At 42.5% G+C, this 17,940-nt stretch overlaps 1 protein-coding gene across 1 annotated transcript in view; it reads left to right on the forward strand.

Moving 5' to 3' along the window:
* The window catches only part of FAM227B (family with sequence similarity 227 member B), a 217,028-nt gene that overhangs the window by 190,624 nt on the left and 8,464 nt on the right, over nucleotides 1-17,940 (forward strand). The window contains exon 13 of the mRNA XM_053670138.1: nucleotides 16,916-16,993. Coding sequence (XP_053526113.1) covers nucleotides 16,916-16,993 — 78 coding nt within the window. The remainder of the gene's footprint in view (nucleotides 1-16,915; nucleotides 16,994-17,940) is intronic.

Below are 17,940 nucleotides of genomic sequence, written 5' to 3' on the forward strand. Positions count from 1 at the left end.
CCGTTGTGTTATCACGGGAATGGCCAGAGTCCTGTGACTGTGGGCAGAGCAGGCACTCATGCCAGCCGCTTCACAAATGAGGAATCCAAAGCACAAAGAGGGTGAGTGGCTTGCTGCACAAGTTTGCTCTATGTCCTGGACACCTGAGAAAGGTATCTAGCATACAGTAGTTGTTAAATTAATGCCTGATGCATGGCTATAGTGTGGTGTGATATAAAGAGAAGACCACATTTTATTTTTCAGAAAGAATTGACATTACCTTTAAAAGTTAAAAAAAAAGTAGAGGAAGCAGATAGACATTTGGTGGTCATTGGTACTAAGTTAATCTATAAGGTCATCATTATTAAAATGGTGTTTTTAAAGACTTACTGAATAGTTCCTGTGTACCAAGCACTCTCCTGAGTGCTTTATACTTATTAACTCATTTACTTCTGTGAACTTCTGAGATAGATGTTATCATTGTCACCAACTTTAAAAAGAAGGAAACTGGGGCACAGGAAATTTAGGTAACTGGCCTGAGGACAGGGCAACACTTGGAATCCCCCTTCGGCAGCCTGGTTTCAGAGCAGAAGCTGGCGCTCCCTGGTGCTGACTATTTACCAAGGTGGATTGGGTAGCTCCAGAGGAAGATGAAGGCCTATTCCAGCTTCTTAAGGAGGATTTTAATTATGGGTTGGGGTAAGGGCAGTAACAGTCACATCGTGAATTCTACAGTTGGTCCAGCATTGAATCACTTCAGCAGCTTTTCTTTTGGACATTTAAGGTAGCATGGCCATGTAGTTCTATTTCAAAATCCTTTTCTGCATGCAATTTTAGAGTCTTGTAGAACAGATACATTTAAATGTAAATTTAACATCAGAGGTAGTATTTCTTTGATTCAGAGTGACTTGCCAAAGTCGCAAGAGGAAGCATTGCTATATTGTCAATGTTGTAATGTTCCTATGTAAACATGGAGAAGACTGGAGATGTATGTGAAGGGAGGGAGGGAGGAGCAAATGAATTGGAAGTCTCGGGGGTGTTCATGATTCTGAGAGAATTTTTCATGTACGTTTACAAGGAAAATAATACACTTCTTTACCAATGAATGTACATTAAATCATTATTAGTGAAAATTTTTTATATTTTGGTGAATGATATTTGAATTTTTTATTTGAATATTTGGTCACTTAGAGTTATGAGTAAAATGGGAAAAAAGCTTTGATTTCTGAGAGCAGAATGTGTAGTGTATCTTTAAACTTGCAGAATCTTGTGCAAAATTTATTTGTGGCTCCTAATTTTTCTTGCTCACATTGTCTGTATTTTTATAAACCATTTCAAGTCCTTTATATGTTGAGAGTAACAAAGAAACACCTAAAAGTCTGATAACTTTTTAAAATGTAAAACACATTTTTTTAAAAGAAGAAAACTCAGGAACAAAATATTGGAGTAGTTTGTGCGGGTTATGTTAAAAAGAAAAGTCTGTGAGCTGAATCTGTATTTCTAACTTCAGTTTAGAACACTCACAATCAGCTGCAGTTGAGGGAAAAAATCTGAACTCAACGCGATGGTGTAATGAGTGTATTGTACTACTATAAATAGGTGCTTCCACCATCACACACCCATACACAGACTTTTTGACATGTGAAAACTTTTGAGGACAGGTTATTAAACCCTACAATTAAAAATAATGTGAGATATATCAAAGTTGATTCCAGAAAAAATAACTATACATAGAAGTTTCTCTGTTGTGAATTGTCTGTGACATGGAAGAAGCAAATAGTCAACAGTGAACAGAAAGGAAGACGTGCCCAGAGTCAGTAAAAGCCACCAGCGCTGTGTAAACACTCCATCTTCCCACAGTGAGAGTCCAGCGGGAGACTCTTCAAAGCCATGTGCAACGCCTTCTCACTTCTATTTATAAAAAGATCTCTAATAATCTTTGTCACATGTGCATCCATAGACTTTTTCTAATATGTGAATAATACCCTGTGAATTATTATTAAAGTTACTATCAATTGTATTTTTTATTTCAAATCAGTGCCATTGTAAGTTAATTAACATTTACTAAAGATCTAGTCATTACATTTTTTAAATTATAAGTTAGCTAAAAGACAAGTGTCCAAAAAAATCTTCTAATCCAGAAACTTCCCATTTATTCATTTTTCCAGTAAGGACAACATACAATACTTTTTTTCTCTCAAACCTTCTAAAATTCTTGGGTGCAGTGAATAGGAAAGCCTACCCTGCTAGCAAGTTTGTTCCATTATTTGTGAGATTGTACCCAAAATAATGAAACCCTTACTTTCCTTCGGCTTCAGAAATAGGCATGTGAACATCACAATATTATCTGTTAATGAGACCTTTCAGATAATAGAATCCAGATGTTAGTTTCCTGGAATGGGAGGTCCTTTAAAAATACTTTTTGTTGAAAACACCCAGCCCTAAAACTCTGTGGCAACATAGACTCCCTTCAGCAAAACATGGTGGAGGTCTGCTGTTTCCTCTGCTTGTCTATGAAGAGGAAAAACAGGGACCAGGTAGACTACGGCTGTGGGAAGGAAGAGAACGAAGAGGGAGCTGAGGAAGCAGAGAGGAACCCTGAAACCCTCGGCTGCACTGAGAGGGCTCTTCAGCAGATGGGCTGAACTACACAAATTTCAGTTCCCTTTGAATCTTGAGATTTATGGTTCTGTTGGAAGAATTTGACTTTCCACACCATCAATGGGTAAATTGATAAATAGCTTGATTTTCCCTGAAATTACAACATTTTCATTTTGTCAACTCTTCTGAGTTCTCCTGAGGCTACACAAAGAAAAAGAATGCAAAGAGACCATTTTTGCCATTTTCAGGGGTCAGCAATCTTAAAAGACCGCCAGAATAACCTGTGGACTGAATAAAGCTAAGTTTAGTGGATTTATTGTAGAGAGAACAACAAACAAGAGTTTTACTCGTGTTTCGAAATGGGAGATTCAGGGATGATATTTATAGGGTTTAGGGCCTGAAGTGGATGAGGTTGAGGCAGGCCATATGAGGCAGGGAATTGGTTAGGACTGGTCAGAGTTTAAGGATATTACAGTTTTGAACTGATGAGCCCAGTGAAGCAAGGAACTTAAAATAAGCTTTGATGAGCAAGCTATTTTAGTTGGTTAAAAGTCTTATCTTTTAGAAGAAAGCAAGTATGTAAGTTATTTTTTGCTCATTCTCAACATTGTTATATAGAGGGACAAAAAAAGTATGAATGGTCCCCGATGTTTTTCACACAGGAACAGCAGTGACATCAGCATCACAGTGAATGAGACATCCCTTGTCCATGCCCCCCTCTCAACAACAACAATGTGACATGCATCGTGGACAGAAGTGCCTTTGTGGAAGCTGTGGGATCTAGTACCATTCACCAGGGGGCCCAGGAGGAGTCTCCTCCACCTGTGCATCAGGAAATAGGCATACAGACCCTGGTCCCTGATGTGGACCTCGTAGTGGCCCATGAACAGGTGCTAGCACTTCGTGGCCACAGTGTGGGCACCCTGGAGAACGCTGTCATAGATAAGCACCTAGGGACGAGAAAGCCTTTGTGGAAGTCCAGGTTTACAATGAAAGAATCCCAGCACGCCACTGGAGCAAAAATATATATTTGAGTGTGGACATATTAAAAGGGGTAAAAGGAGCAGTTTGACCACACTCTTCCCCCAAGATGGCACAGCTTAGGGACAAGAGAGATCATCTTGGCCCGTGACTTCTCATGTGGGAGCAAGTAAGACCTTGTGAGTGGAAACCTGGCTTCTCCAATGCTGTGGTTGCTACTAAAGAGGTTTGTTTTTCTCTTGCCCCATCCAGAGCACTGAGTGGTGAGCTGAATGACTTCACTGGGGAGGAAGGAGAGGCTGGGAGAGCGGCAGACAGGACTCCCAGAGGGCATTAAATAGATGCGAATTTGACAGTGTCATAAACTCTGTCATCAGCTTGCCCATGAGCTTTTGGGGAAGCCTCACCCACCGATCCCCTTACCTGGCCCACGAGCACCCCTAGAGCCGCACAAGCCGTACCTCCAAACTTCCACGCCCTGTGGGTAGCTCCCTGCGCATGCTCCCAACAACAGTGGCGAATGTGGGCTTTGGCAGGTGGCTGGTGAGCACACAGATAAAGCCTGCGCCAGCCCAGATTGTGGGCCAGGGAGAGACCACAAACTTAAGACTTAGTACCACCTTTGGGAATACAAAAGGGAGGCTATCGGAACCCATCCTGGTGTGTTGCAGGGTAACAGAAGGCATTAAAGCTTGAGAATTTTGCCAAAAGAAGGAGCAAGAGTGTGGGACAAGTGTGTCCATATTGAAGAAAAATGCAGAATCCTTAATAGGGCTGGCAGAGGTATTTCTCTCCCTAAGGAGGGAAGCAAAGAGGTGGCCTCTACTTCAGATACAAAGGCAGCAACACAAAACTTCAAAGCACATGAAAAGCCAAGGAAACATGACACCACCATTAGATCATAACTGTTCAGTAACCAATCCCAAAGACACGGAGATCTCAATTTATCTGATAAAGAATTCAAAACAGCTGTTTTAAAGAAACTCAGTGAGCTATAAGAAAACACAGAAAATTTAATAAAATCAGGAAAACCATATTTGAACAAAATAAGTTTAACATACCCTCACTGGTGTGGCTCAGTGGTTTGGCCATTGTCCCACAAACCAAAAGATCGTTGCAGTTTTGGTTCCCAGTCAGGGCACAAGCCTGGGTTGTGGGCCAGGTCCCCAGTAGGGGGCGTGCAGAGGTAACTGACCAAAATTTTCCTCATTGATGTTTCTTTCCTACTTTTTCTTCCTTGCTCCCTCCTCTCTAAAAAAATAAATTAAAATTCTTTCAAAAAAATAAGTTTAACAAAGAGAAATCATGAAAAATGAACCCAACATCAATTCTGGAGCTGAAGAATATAATGAATGAAATGAAAAAAATGCAAGAGAGAGCATCAACATCAGAATGGATCAAGCAAAGAAAGAATCTGTGGATTATAAAGCATGGGTTTTATAATTATCCAGTTGGAGGAGAACACTGCAAAAATAATGAAAAAGAGTGAAGAAACTCACAATGTATTGGATAGGATCAAAAGAAACAATCTGAAAATTACCGGAGTTCCAGAAGAAGAGAAGTTGAGAACAGAATGCTTAATTAAAGAAACAAAGGACGAGCAGTTCCCAACCTGAGGGAGATTTGGACACCCAAGCACATGAAACTCACTTAGCCAAACAAACACAACTTAAAGGAAGTTTCTTCGAGACACGTCATAATAAAACTATCAAAAATCAAAAACAGATCACTTAAAGGGAGCAAGAAAAAAAGAAATCTATGATTCACCAGGTAATGTCCAGAAGGCAATCAGCAGATTTCTCAGCAGAAACCTTTACAGACCTGGAGAGAGTGTGGCGACATAGTCAAAGTGCTGACAGGAAGAAAATGCCAACCAAGAACACTCTACCCAGCAAAGTTCTCCTTCAGCCCGGAGGGAGAAGGCCTTTGGCAGACAAATGCTGAGGGAGTTCGTCATCACCAGTCCTGCCTTACAGAAATGCTAAAAGTGTTCTTCAAACTGAAGTGAAAGACTGGTCATTACTAACATGAAAACATACGAGACTATACATCATCCTGGTTGTATATTGTACTGGATACTGTGTTTTGCTGGCATAAAAATGTCCACATAGACCAGTGGAAAAGAATTGAGAATCCAGAGTTAAACCTTCACAGATATGGTTAACTAATTTGAGAAGGGAGCCAGGAAAACCCAACGAGGGGAGGATAGTCTTCTTCGTAAATGTTGTTTATAAAAAGTAGATAATCACATGAAGAAGAATGAAATTGGGCTTCTATCCTATACTCATAAAAATTAACTCAAAACAGATAGAAGACTTAAAACATAATTCACGAAACTGTAAAACTCCTCGAAGAAAACATAAAGGAAAGCTCCTTGATGTTGGCCTTGATAACAATTTTTTGCTTATGACATTAAAAACACAAAGTGAAAAGGCAACCTACAGAATGGGAGAAAATATTTGCAAATCATATATCTGATCAGGGGTTGTATCAAAAATATAGAAGGAACTCATGCAATTTAATAGCAAAAAAAGCTCAATTAAAAAATTGGCAGAGGAACCGACTGTGCAACATACAAATGGTCAGTATCCAAGGGAGACATGCAGGTGCTAACAGGTATGTGGAAAGGTGCTAAGCATCACTACTCATCAGGGAAATGCAAGTCAAAACCAGTGAGATACCACTTGACACCTGTTACAGTGGTCGTTCTCAAAAGACAAGGAGTAACAAATGTCTGCAAGGATGTGGAGAAAAAGGAATCCTAGTGCACTGTTGGTAGGAATGTAAATTGATGCATCCACTGTGGGAAACAGGATGGGGGTTCCTCAAAAAATTAAAAATAGAGCTCCCACATGATCCAGCAATCTCACATGTGGGTATATATCCAAAGGAAATGAGAACAGAATCTTGAAGAAATATCTGCCTGTTCATTGCAGCCTTGTCCATAATAGCCAAGAGAGGGAAACACTCTAATTACTCCTCAGCAGGTGAACGGATAAAGAAGATGGTTTATACAGATGACAGAATATTATTCAACCTCAGGAAAAAAAGGAAAGCTTCTCATTGGTGACAACATGGATGGAACTTGAGGGCATTTTACTAAGTGAAATAAGAGAGAGACAAATACTCTATGATACCACTTATGTGTGGAATCTAAAAAAGCTGAACTCACAGAAACAGAGTAGCACATTGGTTGCCAGGGACCAAGCATAGGGAAATGGTGAGATGTTGGTAAAAAGGTACCAACTTCCAGTTAAAAGATGAATATTTGGCAAGATCCAATGTACAGTGTGATGTTTATAGCTCACATGCTGTATTTTGTACTTAAAAGTTACTAAGAGAGGAAATCCTGAGTGTTCTCACCATAAGAAAAAAGAAATGATAATGATGTGAGGTTATAAAGGTATCAGATCAACACAGCTGTACACTTAAACTTACGCAATGCTATATGTCGATTACATCTCAGTGAAGCTAGAAAACAAAGGGAAATGGACAGGAAACTATGTAGAGTGGATGCTCTGAATGCCTAGATTTGCTTCTAGAATAAAGGACTTACTTTTCAGCTGCAGGGGGAATAATAATGGCAAAAATCTCTCAGTTGCCAACACCTTACAAGGATTACCTCAGGTGATTACAGTGACCTCATTCAAGGTCACGTCCTTCTGCAGATTATGTTTTTCAAAAATAGCCACAGCAACGTCATCCTCCTGGCATGCTGTTGTTACAGTGTGACCTCCCATCTCTGTTTGAATTCGAGCATACGTTTGTATCTTACTCAGCCCTGTGAGTGTGACTTTTGAGACTTCTGCTGTACAGCTTCCGTTTTTGCTCTTGGAATGTTCTTAGAACTAACTGCCATATAAGGAGGAAACTCGGACCACATGAAGAAGTCATGCTCCAGGTAGCAGCCACAGCTGAGGCCGAGCCACAGTCGCCATCAGCCGCCAATGAGAAGGAGAAGGCCTCTGAGATGTCACGAGCCTTAGCCACCATCTCACCACAACTGCATGAGAGACCCCAACTAAGAACCACCTGGCAGAACCACTCGACACCCAGAACTATAGTGATAATAATAATCAATCATGGTTGTCACTTTATGCCACTAAGTTTGGGGTTAATTTTGCAGTAGTTGATGAGTGTGGTCAAGTCCCCTTCCCAGGGCAGCCCAGGTCCAGTGACTGATGTGATATGTAAAGGTCCCCAGGGTTGGGGCCTCCTCACCCCAAATCAGAACAATCCCGAAGGGTGATACCAGCCTCAGAATTCCCTATAGGTCAGCTTAGACTTTCACTGGGACCATTACCATGGTTCCGGTTCTCCCTCTGCCCAACTTTCCCTCCCTCCCTTGCACACCACAGGTGTTGGTCCCACGTACTCCCTCTTAAACCCGCTGCACACATCTCTCCATTCTTAGTCTGCTTCCCAGAAAACCCATCCTGGGTGAGTGTGTTCATTCCCAGTATTATTTAACACAGGGGCAAACAGCATTGGTTTTAGCTCTTACCATCACAGAGAAAATAATCCATTGATTGCTCACTACTTTTCTTGTAAATCTTCAATAGTTCATGAAATGGAAGTAGGGGAGGAAATGAATGGAAGTTACATTTTTTAATACGACATCATATTGTGGATCTCATTTGTTACCATGAAATGAAGCCACCTAGAGTTTGGCAGTGTTGGCCAGCTGGCTTCCCACATCTTCTGGAGTTCATTCTTTCAGAGAAAAGATGTTTATAACCTGATCTAACAGCAGCAGTGGCTATGTACTGAATTAGACTAACAGTGATATCCAGGAGTCATTTTGGTGTTTAGAAGACATTTAAAATTCAAAATCTTGTTTAGAAACACTCACTGTGGCTCTAAACAAATACACTGTGACTATGCAGTTCTTATTTCTGCAGCCCATGGGTTCAAGCAGTTACAAGGAAGGCCAGCAAAGCAAAGGACCTACACAATGGACAGTTTCTAAGTAAGAGAGAGGAGTCTGAAAACAGTTCATTGACCTGTCTACAGGGAGGCCCACAGCCTATGGCTGGCAGATTTTGCATTACCCAGTGTGGCCTTTATAAGAATTGTGCAGCACATAAATGCCTCCTGGTATATGATGGCCCTGAAAATATGCTTTTAAGGGGGAAAGAGGTGCATGTGGGGAAACCTGTTTCATGCAAGAGATTGGGCTGTGCCTGTCAGCAATCTCTCCTTTGCACCTGTTCACTCCTGTATGTCTCTGTGGGGGCCCTGCCGGGCTGTCCCTCCTGCCCCAGTGCTCATTTTGAATTCTAAACACGCTGCCTGCTGTGGTTATTATTGTCCAGAGACTCCAAATCTTGCTGAGTGTCTGATTCTGCCCCATTACTTTTACCTGAAATATGCCTTCATTACCTGGTCCCAGACCCCAGGCTGTTCTTATATGTCCTTTAACAAACATTGAAAAAACCCACTATGTGCTGAATAAAGTAATATGGGCAACGGATATGACTATAATCCTCACCTTCAGGAAACTTTGTCTATTGGACAACCTTGTCCACAAGCTTGTCAGCTCTACCTAAGACACGGCCTCTCTAATTTTCCTCCCAAGCTTTCCTGAACAATTTCCGTTCTTCCCTCCTGCTCACAGTCTAACAGCAGCAGCTCAGAGGCCGTTAAGCAAGATGACACTGGTAAAGGGCAAATGCACACTTCCTTTGCCTCGGCATGGATGGAATCTAGTGAGAAGTGGGTGTAATTTTCGCTTACTCTGGAAGCAATCAGAGCAACAGTGGAAACATAAATGAAGTGCTTGGGGTGCCGAACAGGCCGCCTGGAACAGAGGCTTAGTCCGCAGGAAAATGGAAAGGGGGTCACCTGGTTGCTTTTCTCCACGAGGAAAAAGGAGAACCTGCTTCTCTGCTCCGATTCCACGTAATTCCATTTGTCTGCGTAACTCAGTATCAAGACTTGGAGAAGCCTCATCAGAAGGGTGTAACAGAGACAGGAGGGAGTAGAACTGGGGAAATGGAGCCCAGCAGAGAACCAGAAGTGCAGACACACCCTGGAGTAAAAGAAGCTCCTGTGGAGGGCACCCTGATGATGGCCGCCAGGGCTAGAAAGAGGGCCCCTCGCTGCACCTTGGCTCCTGAGTCCCCGAGAGCACTGTTAGGAAAGGAAAGAAAATATCTACTCCGAGGTAACTCACTCTGAAGAAGTTAAGAGAAAAGTTGCCCAAGTTTTAGAAATTATAGAAGGCAAAGGTACAAAAGACCCATCAAGGTCAAGAACTGGACTATGGAAACAGCCAGTCACGTTGCCTTCAGCGGGGATCTGAACAGAACTTACTGTGAGGGACAGATCGTCAGTTCTTACTGTGTGTACTCAGTTTTGGGAAACTAGCCCATAAAAGGCAGTTTTCTTTTTCTTACTGTTTTTATACCTGGATAGCTTCTGACTAGATACTTTAGAAAAGCAAAATTAGTATGTGATCCGGTTGATCAAATTTTACATGTTATGCAAAATGGCAATACATACTATTTAGAGAAAAATTTAAAGAAAGGTAAATATGTACATATAGTTAGGTATTTATTACATTTTTCATCATTCAAAGCTACACTGTCCGATAGGGTAGCCATTAGCCATGTGTGGCTATTTAAACACATTTAAATTAATAAAATTAAATATGAGTAAAAACTCAGTTTATCCCTTATACTAGTGATATTCCAAGTGCTCACAAGCCACGTGTGACTGTTGGACAGTGCAGATGCCAAACGTTTCCATCATCACAAAAGGCCCTGTGGGCAGCCCGGCTGAGTAAGGGGAGGGTCTCATTGGATGCACAGAACTGGACGTGGCGCCTTCAGTCACTGGACGTGACTGGAGGTCAGAGAGCCAGCGGGTACAGAACTTCCTGTGGCCTGGCCGCTCACAGCCTGCTAATTTTAGAAGTTTAGTAGCCTAGGATTATATGTTATCTCATTCATCCATTTATAATTCATCCATCCAACAAAACTACCAACAAAGTTAATTTCCCATCTGAACTCTTAAGTTTTCCTTCACATTTTTCTCTTTTGGGTTCGTTTTTTTCCCTTTTACCTTAGTTTTGTTTTATTTTTGTTTTCTCTCAGAGGTAAACTATTTTCAGCATCATTCAGACTTTTGCTTCAAACAGCGCGGCTTCAGTCTGGAGCAGCAAGCTCGCCACTCTCTGGGCGTGCTCCAGGTCAGCGACTGCATGAGTGACTTTGATCTGCACAGAATGCTGATCGCCTTTTTACAGTCGCGGTTCTCAAACACGGACTTAGTTCCCATTGGTGCTCATTCATTTCCATTACCTAAAACAACCCAATAACTCTCCTGCTGGTCTCTCAAAGATTCCTTAAAGGACCAGATTTTTAATTTTTAAAAATATACTTAAGACTTATTTAACAGAGCACTTTGTAAGCAGAAAAACATCATGGAGGCACAATAGGATAAAGGATACACGATGTGTTTAGATTTCACTCTTAGAAGAGAAAGAGAGGTTTTTTTATTTTCAGACAACTTTTTAATTGAAGCTATTCTAAACTTCACCAAGTCAGTTATTAAGTTTCTCCCTGTGACAGTCTCTGCCAATTTAGAGTGGGGGCCAAGTTAGAAAAACAAGGTAGTGTGGGGGAGTGGGAAATGAACAACATATTTGTAAATAATTTGAGGAAGAAAAGGGTTTTGACTTAAGTCTGCACACGGGCACTGTGAGCATTTTGCGTCCGTCTTGGGCCAGAGACAATCACAAAATTGCTTATTAGATCCAGTCTTTTTTTCTTATAGACTCCATTTAAGTTAAAGTTTTTCTGCTCTTTTCTTTTAACAAGATACACAAGACACAAACCACACTTCAGCAAACTTGTTATTAAACTAACTAATGAAATAAACAGAAGACTTTAGTTGCCTCGGGTCATCAGCTTCCAGGGAGTGGGTTGTATCAATTCTTTAGCCACAGTTTGGACTAAGGTTATGAACATGACTCAGTGGAAAAAGAAGGCGGGAAGCTGGGGGAATTTTCATTCTGGAGACTTAGTAATAAGCCAGGGCTGTTTGTTTTCTTTACTTAGTATACATGTGGTAAATCCCAATTTGTATCAAATAAGAGAAGAAAAGTTCATTTTTCAAATAGTTTAAATGATCTTCAAATGATGAAAAATGGATATTCTTGCTGTACTGTTACTGGTTAATTTTTTAAAAATCAGGTAGAAAAGCCACAGCTTTTGAATGCCTAGAATTTAGGACTAAATGAATATAAAATTGACTAGATTATAATTTGCATTCACCCTACCCACTGCTCCTTCTAGAAGGTGGTCTGGCAAAGAAAAAAACGAAACCTGCGCCGTCACCGTGCCCTCACTCTGCACAAATCACCGCCAGCTTAAGTCCTGAGCAAGCCTGGGAGGCATCGGAAGGCGGAGGTCCTGCCCTCGTGTGCGTGCAGCTTATGTCCTGTGTGTTTAAGGGAAAACCAAACTGGCTCCTATAGGTAGTCGACTCACATACACTCGCAGTTTCGTTACTAATATTTCAGTGTGGTCAGTCTCGGGGGACAAGGGGTCTAGAATTCCTGTCTATAGCAGAAGGGCTTATATTCAGTCCAGTTACCAGCAGGAGACTAGGGGACTTGTCCTGACCCTGTATCTGCAAAGCAAACCCAAAGAGCTAAGTGTTTATTTAGAACAGCTCTGTGGGGGAAGGAGGGGTTGTTGGAAATAATGAGAATGGCTGAGGTCCCTCCAAGCAACCCTTGAAGCTGCGTGTGTGGAAGAACATGAATTACAAAAATGGTGAAATCACTATAAATCAACGATTTGTTTATCAGGCCTTTATCGGGGAGTGAACTGTCGCCCATGACTAAACTTTCCAGATACTGGAGCTGACCATTTGCAGCAGCAAAGCTTTTTTGTTAACCATTTCAATGAAAAATTTCCCTGAAGATATACATTGTGCTTCTCTGACTTCTTAAACAATGTAGCAAAAAGTAGTGTTACAATGATGATGAGGCTTCTCAACATGAAATCTGTGGCTCAACTCCACAGCGACGTCAGTAAGAAAGCGTGTTCGGGAAGAGCAGGACAGGAAACACTCCCGAGTGCCAGCGCCGCCCACAGGCCGGCACCGGCAGGGGCTGGAAGGGGCCCAGCAGCCGCAGCCCGGGCAGGAGGGGTGTCCTCCGGGACTCAACCCTACATAAGGTGCCGCAGTAGCACGGAGGGGCACCCTTCTCCAATTTTAGACAGTCCTGCACTAAAGGAAAGCAGATTGCCAGACTTATATAGTCTTTATTCCCACTTTTTAAATAATTTTTCTTTCTCCTACTTCAAAAATTGTCTGTTCTTTTTTCTCATTCCTACTAACTCGTTAAAGCCAAAACACCACGTCTTACACATCTGCGTGTCTCAATGCCTAGTAAAAGTCCTGGCATGTTTGCAGAGTACTTTCAGTTAGATCTGTGTTAGTAATTTCAGTAGCCTGCCCTGCATGGTTAGTTCAGTGGATTGAGCATCTGCCTGTGAGCAGAAGTTTGCTGGTTCGATTCTTAGTCAGGGCACATAGATGGGTTACAGGCCAGATCTTCAGTGAGGGGTTTGTGAGAGGCAACCAAACAATGTTTCTCTCTCGGTCTTTCTCCCTTTCTCTTTCTCTAAAAATAAATAAATAAAATAAAAACAGTTTAAAAATATTTCCAGTAGACCTGTTTTCTCAATTTTCTAAACTACGCTATGAAACTGTCACTAGTGATGCATTAAATAGTGAAACTTGCAAAAATAGTAACTCTGTTCACACATAACACCAGGCCTTATGGGGTCTGGGTAAGATTCCAACAGTGGAACTGTCTGCCACAGGACAAGACCTATTACATGTGCTGGGCGGTGGCCTCTTTTTAAGTTTTGGATGCATGGCTTTGTCGTGGATGTTTGGATGCTCTTGCAAAGGTAATGTGAAACTCTTTGAAGTGTAAGTAAAGGTAAACATTAAGCAGGATATAATGTCTCTAAATCAGTTTGTTCCACATGCAAATAAATTATTTCAAGAATTTTGTTGTTAGGGTTAAGAATTAAATGAATATCGGAGCATAAAGGAGGAGATTCTGGCCACCGAGTGAAGCTTAGGTTCCTTTTACTTCTTATACGATAGCATTTTGTGTGGAATGGGTACTTTGGCCTTAAACCTGGCATTCTCGTGAGCAACTCTGAGGATACTCCTTGAAATATCTCTAAGAGGTAGGAAGTAGACAGCAAAGCCCCCTGCAGCCTCATTCCAGAACAGTGCTTTCAGCAGGCAGGAGCAAATTCACCCTGGGTCATTCTTTTCCTGAGTCCCACACCCGCGCTCTCAGAGACGAGGCACTTCCCTTCCAGAAGCCTGTTTCTTCATCAATGCTACCGTCGAATTGGACCCTGTGATCTGTAAGACTCCTTGTGTGCCCAATACTCTGTGATTCTAAACAAAAATCAAAGACTCCAGAGTCTGAATGAGGCCACTGGGATGTCTCCAGGTCTTGGTTTGTCGCATCCCAACCACAACTGTTGTGAAGTCCCAGAATAGGACTATTTTGTTTGTACCCAAAAAGCTCCTCATCCATTTAGTGGCTTGCTGTGCAACCTGCACACGGCAGTGCATGGGAGAATGAGCGTGAGTTCAATCCGAACAGCGGAATTGGAGGACGTGTTGCCACAGTCACCCCCAAGGAACAGACTACAACATTTCATCATAATTTACAAACTTTGAGTACTCTATTTTTCTACAGTTGGAAAAAATGATGGCTTTAGTGTCTGAAGAAAATAAAAATTAGATTTGTTAGCAAGCATTAACAGAAGTCTACTGAAAACCATCACCATTAAATAATGCAAGAAAATACAGAGGTCTTAGCACCAACAGCATACAGCTCAGAGCCTAATCACACAAAACAAATGTACAGCCGTGACCAAATTTTGTGGACAGTGAGAATGACTCTATGAAGAATGTATACCCAGTTCACTTCAATAATGACATATGTTCAAAATTAATCATTTAGAATGGAACATAGTTCTTTGTCTCAATACCAACAGTAAACATATAATGAGTGTGCAATGCAGAGAAAATCCAATTACTTTGTCCTGCTCACAAATACTTCATTATGAAAACCATACTCAAGAGCACAATATAACTTTGTAGAAGGATAAAGTCTTTGAAACTCTAACAGGCACTTGCGGGAGAAGTTAGATATTAGCAGTAAATAGCTGCATGCAAATTTAGAAAAAGTGTATTGTTAGTCATGCTAAGCATTCAACAACAGTGGTAGTCAACTTTTTGTGACTTTTACTCAGAGGTCTTAGACTTTCAGTCACTATGCAGCAAGGGAGTAAGGCAGGCATTACAAGTAGCCAACTATCTATAGGTATCACTAGTTTGGGGAAAATGTGAGCGTTCTTACGTGGCTGGGCTTCTTCACGGTGGATGACACATAGGGAGAAAAGCTAAGATGGTTATCAGGCATCATGGAGACTGCAGGCTTCTCACTTCTGGAGTAAACAGGACCACTGCCTCTTTTTTTAGCATGTCCATCATCCTAGTCCAAAGCTAAGCAAGACCTGGGCTCTGTTTGTCCAGAATTCAGAGGAACCTGAGTTAGGAGAGAAAGAGTCCTCCCTTGCTAGACTTAGGAGGCAGGGGGAGGGGTTGTATTGGAACACACAGTTGGAGAGGGAGGAGAGATTGGGGGCTTTGTGTAAGAAAACCCAGCCATGTCTGCACCATGTTCATGAAAATCATGGCACTAGAGCCCCCTGGGTATGTACAGCCACTGCAATCTTTTGCAAACATTAACAGTATAAAAGCTAGATGGGTGGGGAAATTATGATACTATATTGGGTGAAGAAAGCAACCACTCCATAACAATAAGGTAAAATATATGTTTTATATGACAAATGGAGAGACATATTGAAACCCAAAAATAGTTTCATTTGTTGGAAAGGGATTACAGGAGAATTTTTCTTTTGATTACATTAATGCTGCTAAAATATTCTTACAATGATATTTTTAGGTCTTGCTGAAACATTTGTCAAAATGAGTAGATTCTTTAAGATTTAGTTATTCTCTGCTTTAATTATTCAGAATGAAGTTTTCACTACTTCCCTCTTAGAGGTGAGAGCCGATGTATCCTTAACATCGGTATTCACTGAATACCAATATATTTCTTACGCAGGAAGAAGTCTCAAAGCTAAAGTTTGAAAGTAATGTGGAGATTCCTGGGGATCCAGCCTCAGGAAGTTTCACTTTGAAATTTCACCACTAGGATTTGATTCACATCAAGAGAAAAACTGCACTTCATACCGGCACTTATTCTAGTGACGTCACTTAGGGAAGCCCTGCAGACCAGGAGGTAGAACACGTGAGGAAAAGTCCCTTGGGCTTCACGGAACATTCTTACACCCGATAAGTAAGGTTTAAATGTCTAGGACAGCCTTGCGGTAGCACGTGGATGTCTTTAAGCAAGCAGACTGCATTCAGAGAACAGTGGAGGTACACCGAAGTGTGGCTCACGACGGCGAGTGGGGCTGCAGGGGGACAGTCGTCTGGGTCTTGGTGACTGCAGAGGGGGAGGCTGCTCCTTTACCGGCAGCCTCGGGTCTCGCCCTAAGGGAGGGCCGCCTCCTTGAATCATTTGCCAGTTGCTGCTTCAGAGAGGAAGTGTCTGCTTTGCCAGACACAGACATGGGTGCAGATCAGAGTTAGAGACACAGCCACAGGCCCGACCGTGGGACGTCCTTCTCCGCGCGCGGTGGGCAGAGCCCAGGCTCACTGAGGCAGCGAACACGCGCTGCCGGTCTGCTCCAGGGCCTCTCCGAGGTCAGGGGACGTCTGGGTTCTCGGGATATACAGAAGGGAGGAGATGTGGCTTTGGGTGGGGAGCACACATGCAGCCTACCGGTGAGGCGGAACAGAAGTACACGTCTGAAACCAAGGGCACCCACATAAATGGCATTTTACAAAAGAAGTAAGGAACTGTCTAAACTGGGTTACAAAAAAATTGGTACATTTTAAATATTTACACATAACAAATTGCTGCTTTGAAAACACAGCAACAATAAAACCATTTAAAAATGGTAATTACAGGATTTATGAGATTGCTGTCCTAACCTACTGTGGATGGTGTGGTCCACATAATGGGACACACATTGGAAGTGGCCTGATGGGTGTTGTCTTCCTTCTGTCCTCTCGGTGTGACTGCAGATACTACATTCATGGCCCCACTTGAGACCCTTCATGACGGAAGCCCAGCCAGACCCCACCCCTTGGTCCCCCCATCAAGGACACTCTTTACCTCTCCCAAATGTTCCTAAGTGGCAATCTTTCCTTAACCATAGCCTATCACACTGCCTGCTCCAACCTACTGTGATATTATAAAGGAGTCAATGAGACAATTTGCAAGGAACCAAAAGGATTTCAGGATGTAAGTTGGATGCCTTACTTTTGGTAACTATAAAATCATAGACTCTTTTGGAGCTGGAAATGATCTTAGAAATCATCTACACTGTGCTCCTTATTTCACTGATGAGGAGAGTTGCCTCTGAGCGTCTTATACGTCAGATATTCTTTCTATTCAAGTGTCAAGGATGCACATGGTCACCGTGGAGCCGTGGAAAGGGGCAGCTGTACTGTGATGCGTTGCAGGGGGAGGCACCCCAGCATCGGGAGGCCGAGAGAGCGCCCCAGCGATCAGAGATTGGCGTACTGTCTGTTTACACAGACAGACGGGCTCTGGAAGAAGAGCAGAGACATCGTCTTCCGTAGAAGCAGGGCCCTAGAGCCGGGGTGGCAGCTGGGGTTGTATTGAGGAAAGCCAGGCAGGGCAGTCTTTTCTGAAATGTTTTCTTGGGGAAACATTTTCAGATTTTTATACTTAATTTAAATGATTACTCATGGCCAGTCATGGTGTTCTGATGTGCCAGGAAGGTAGAAAGGCCTTAATGTGAGGGTGTCCATCAATTTTTACAAGAACAAATTGGTAGGATCCAATTCTTCTATGATAGCAAAGTTACTGCCTAGAGGTTTTAGTGCCTTAACTGGGAGAAAGGATGGGTGCCTGGTACAGTTGAGGAAACACACCAAAGAGAGGTAATTTGAGAGGCAGCAGCTGGAACCTATCCAGCAGGCAGAAGGGGAGTCTGAGCTTCTGCTCCCAGTGGGTCCACATTCCCCTCCCACCCACGTACACAGAGAGGGGGAGCGTTAGAGTGCCTGTGCCCAGCGGAAGAGCGGGGGTGGGCGCCCTGTCAGAGGCCCCTGTGGAAGCAGCCAGTCCAGCCCACGCTCCTGAGTGATGCCTTCGGCACAAGTTAGTAAGAGGGGACGTGGGGGGCTCCCTCACCCCAAGTACTACAGTGGGAAGGGACACCG

This window comes from Artibeus jamaicensis, unplaced genomic scaffold, assembly GCF_021234435.1.
Source record: "Artibeus jamaicensis isolate MK-2021 breed Jamaican fruit bat unplaced genomic scaffold, CSHL_Jam_final contig_548, whole genome shotgun sequence".
In the NCBI taxonomy this organism is placed as follows: domain Eukaryota; kingdom Metazoa; phylum Chordata; class Mammalia; order Chiroptera; family Phyllostomidae; genus Artibeus; species Artibeus jamaicensis.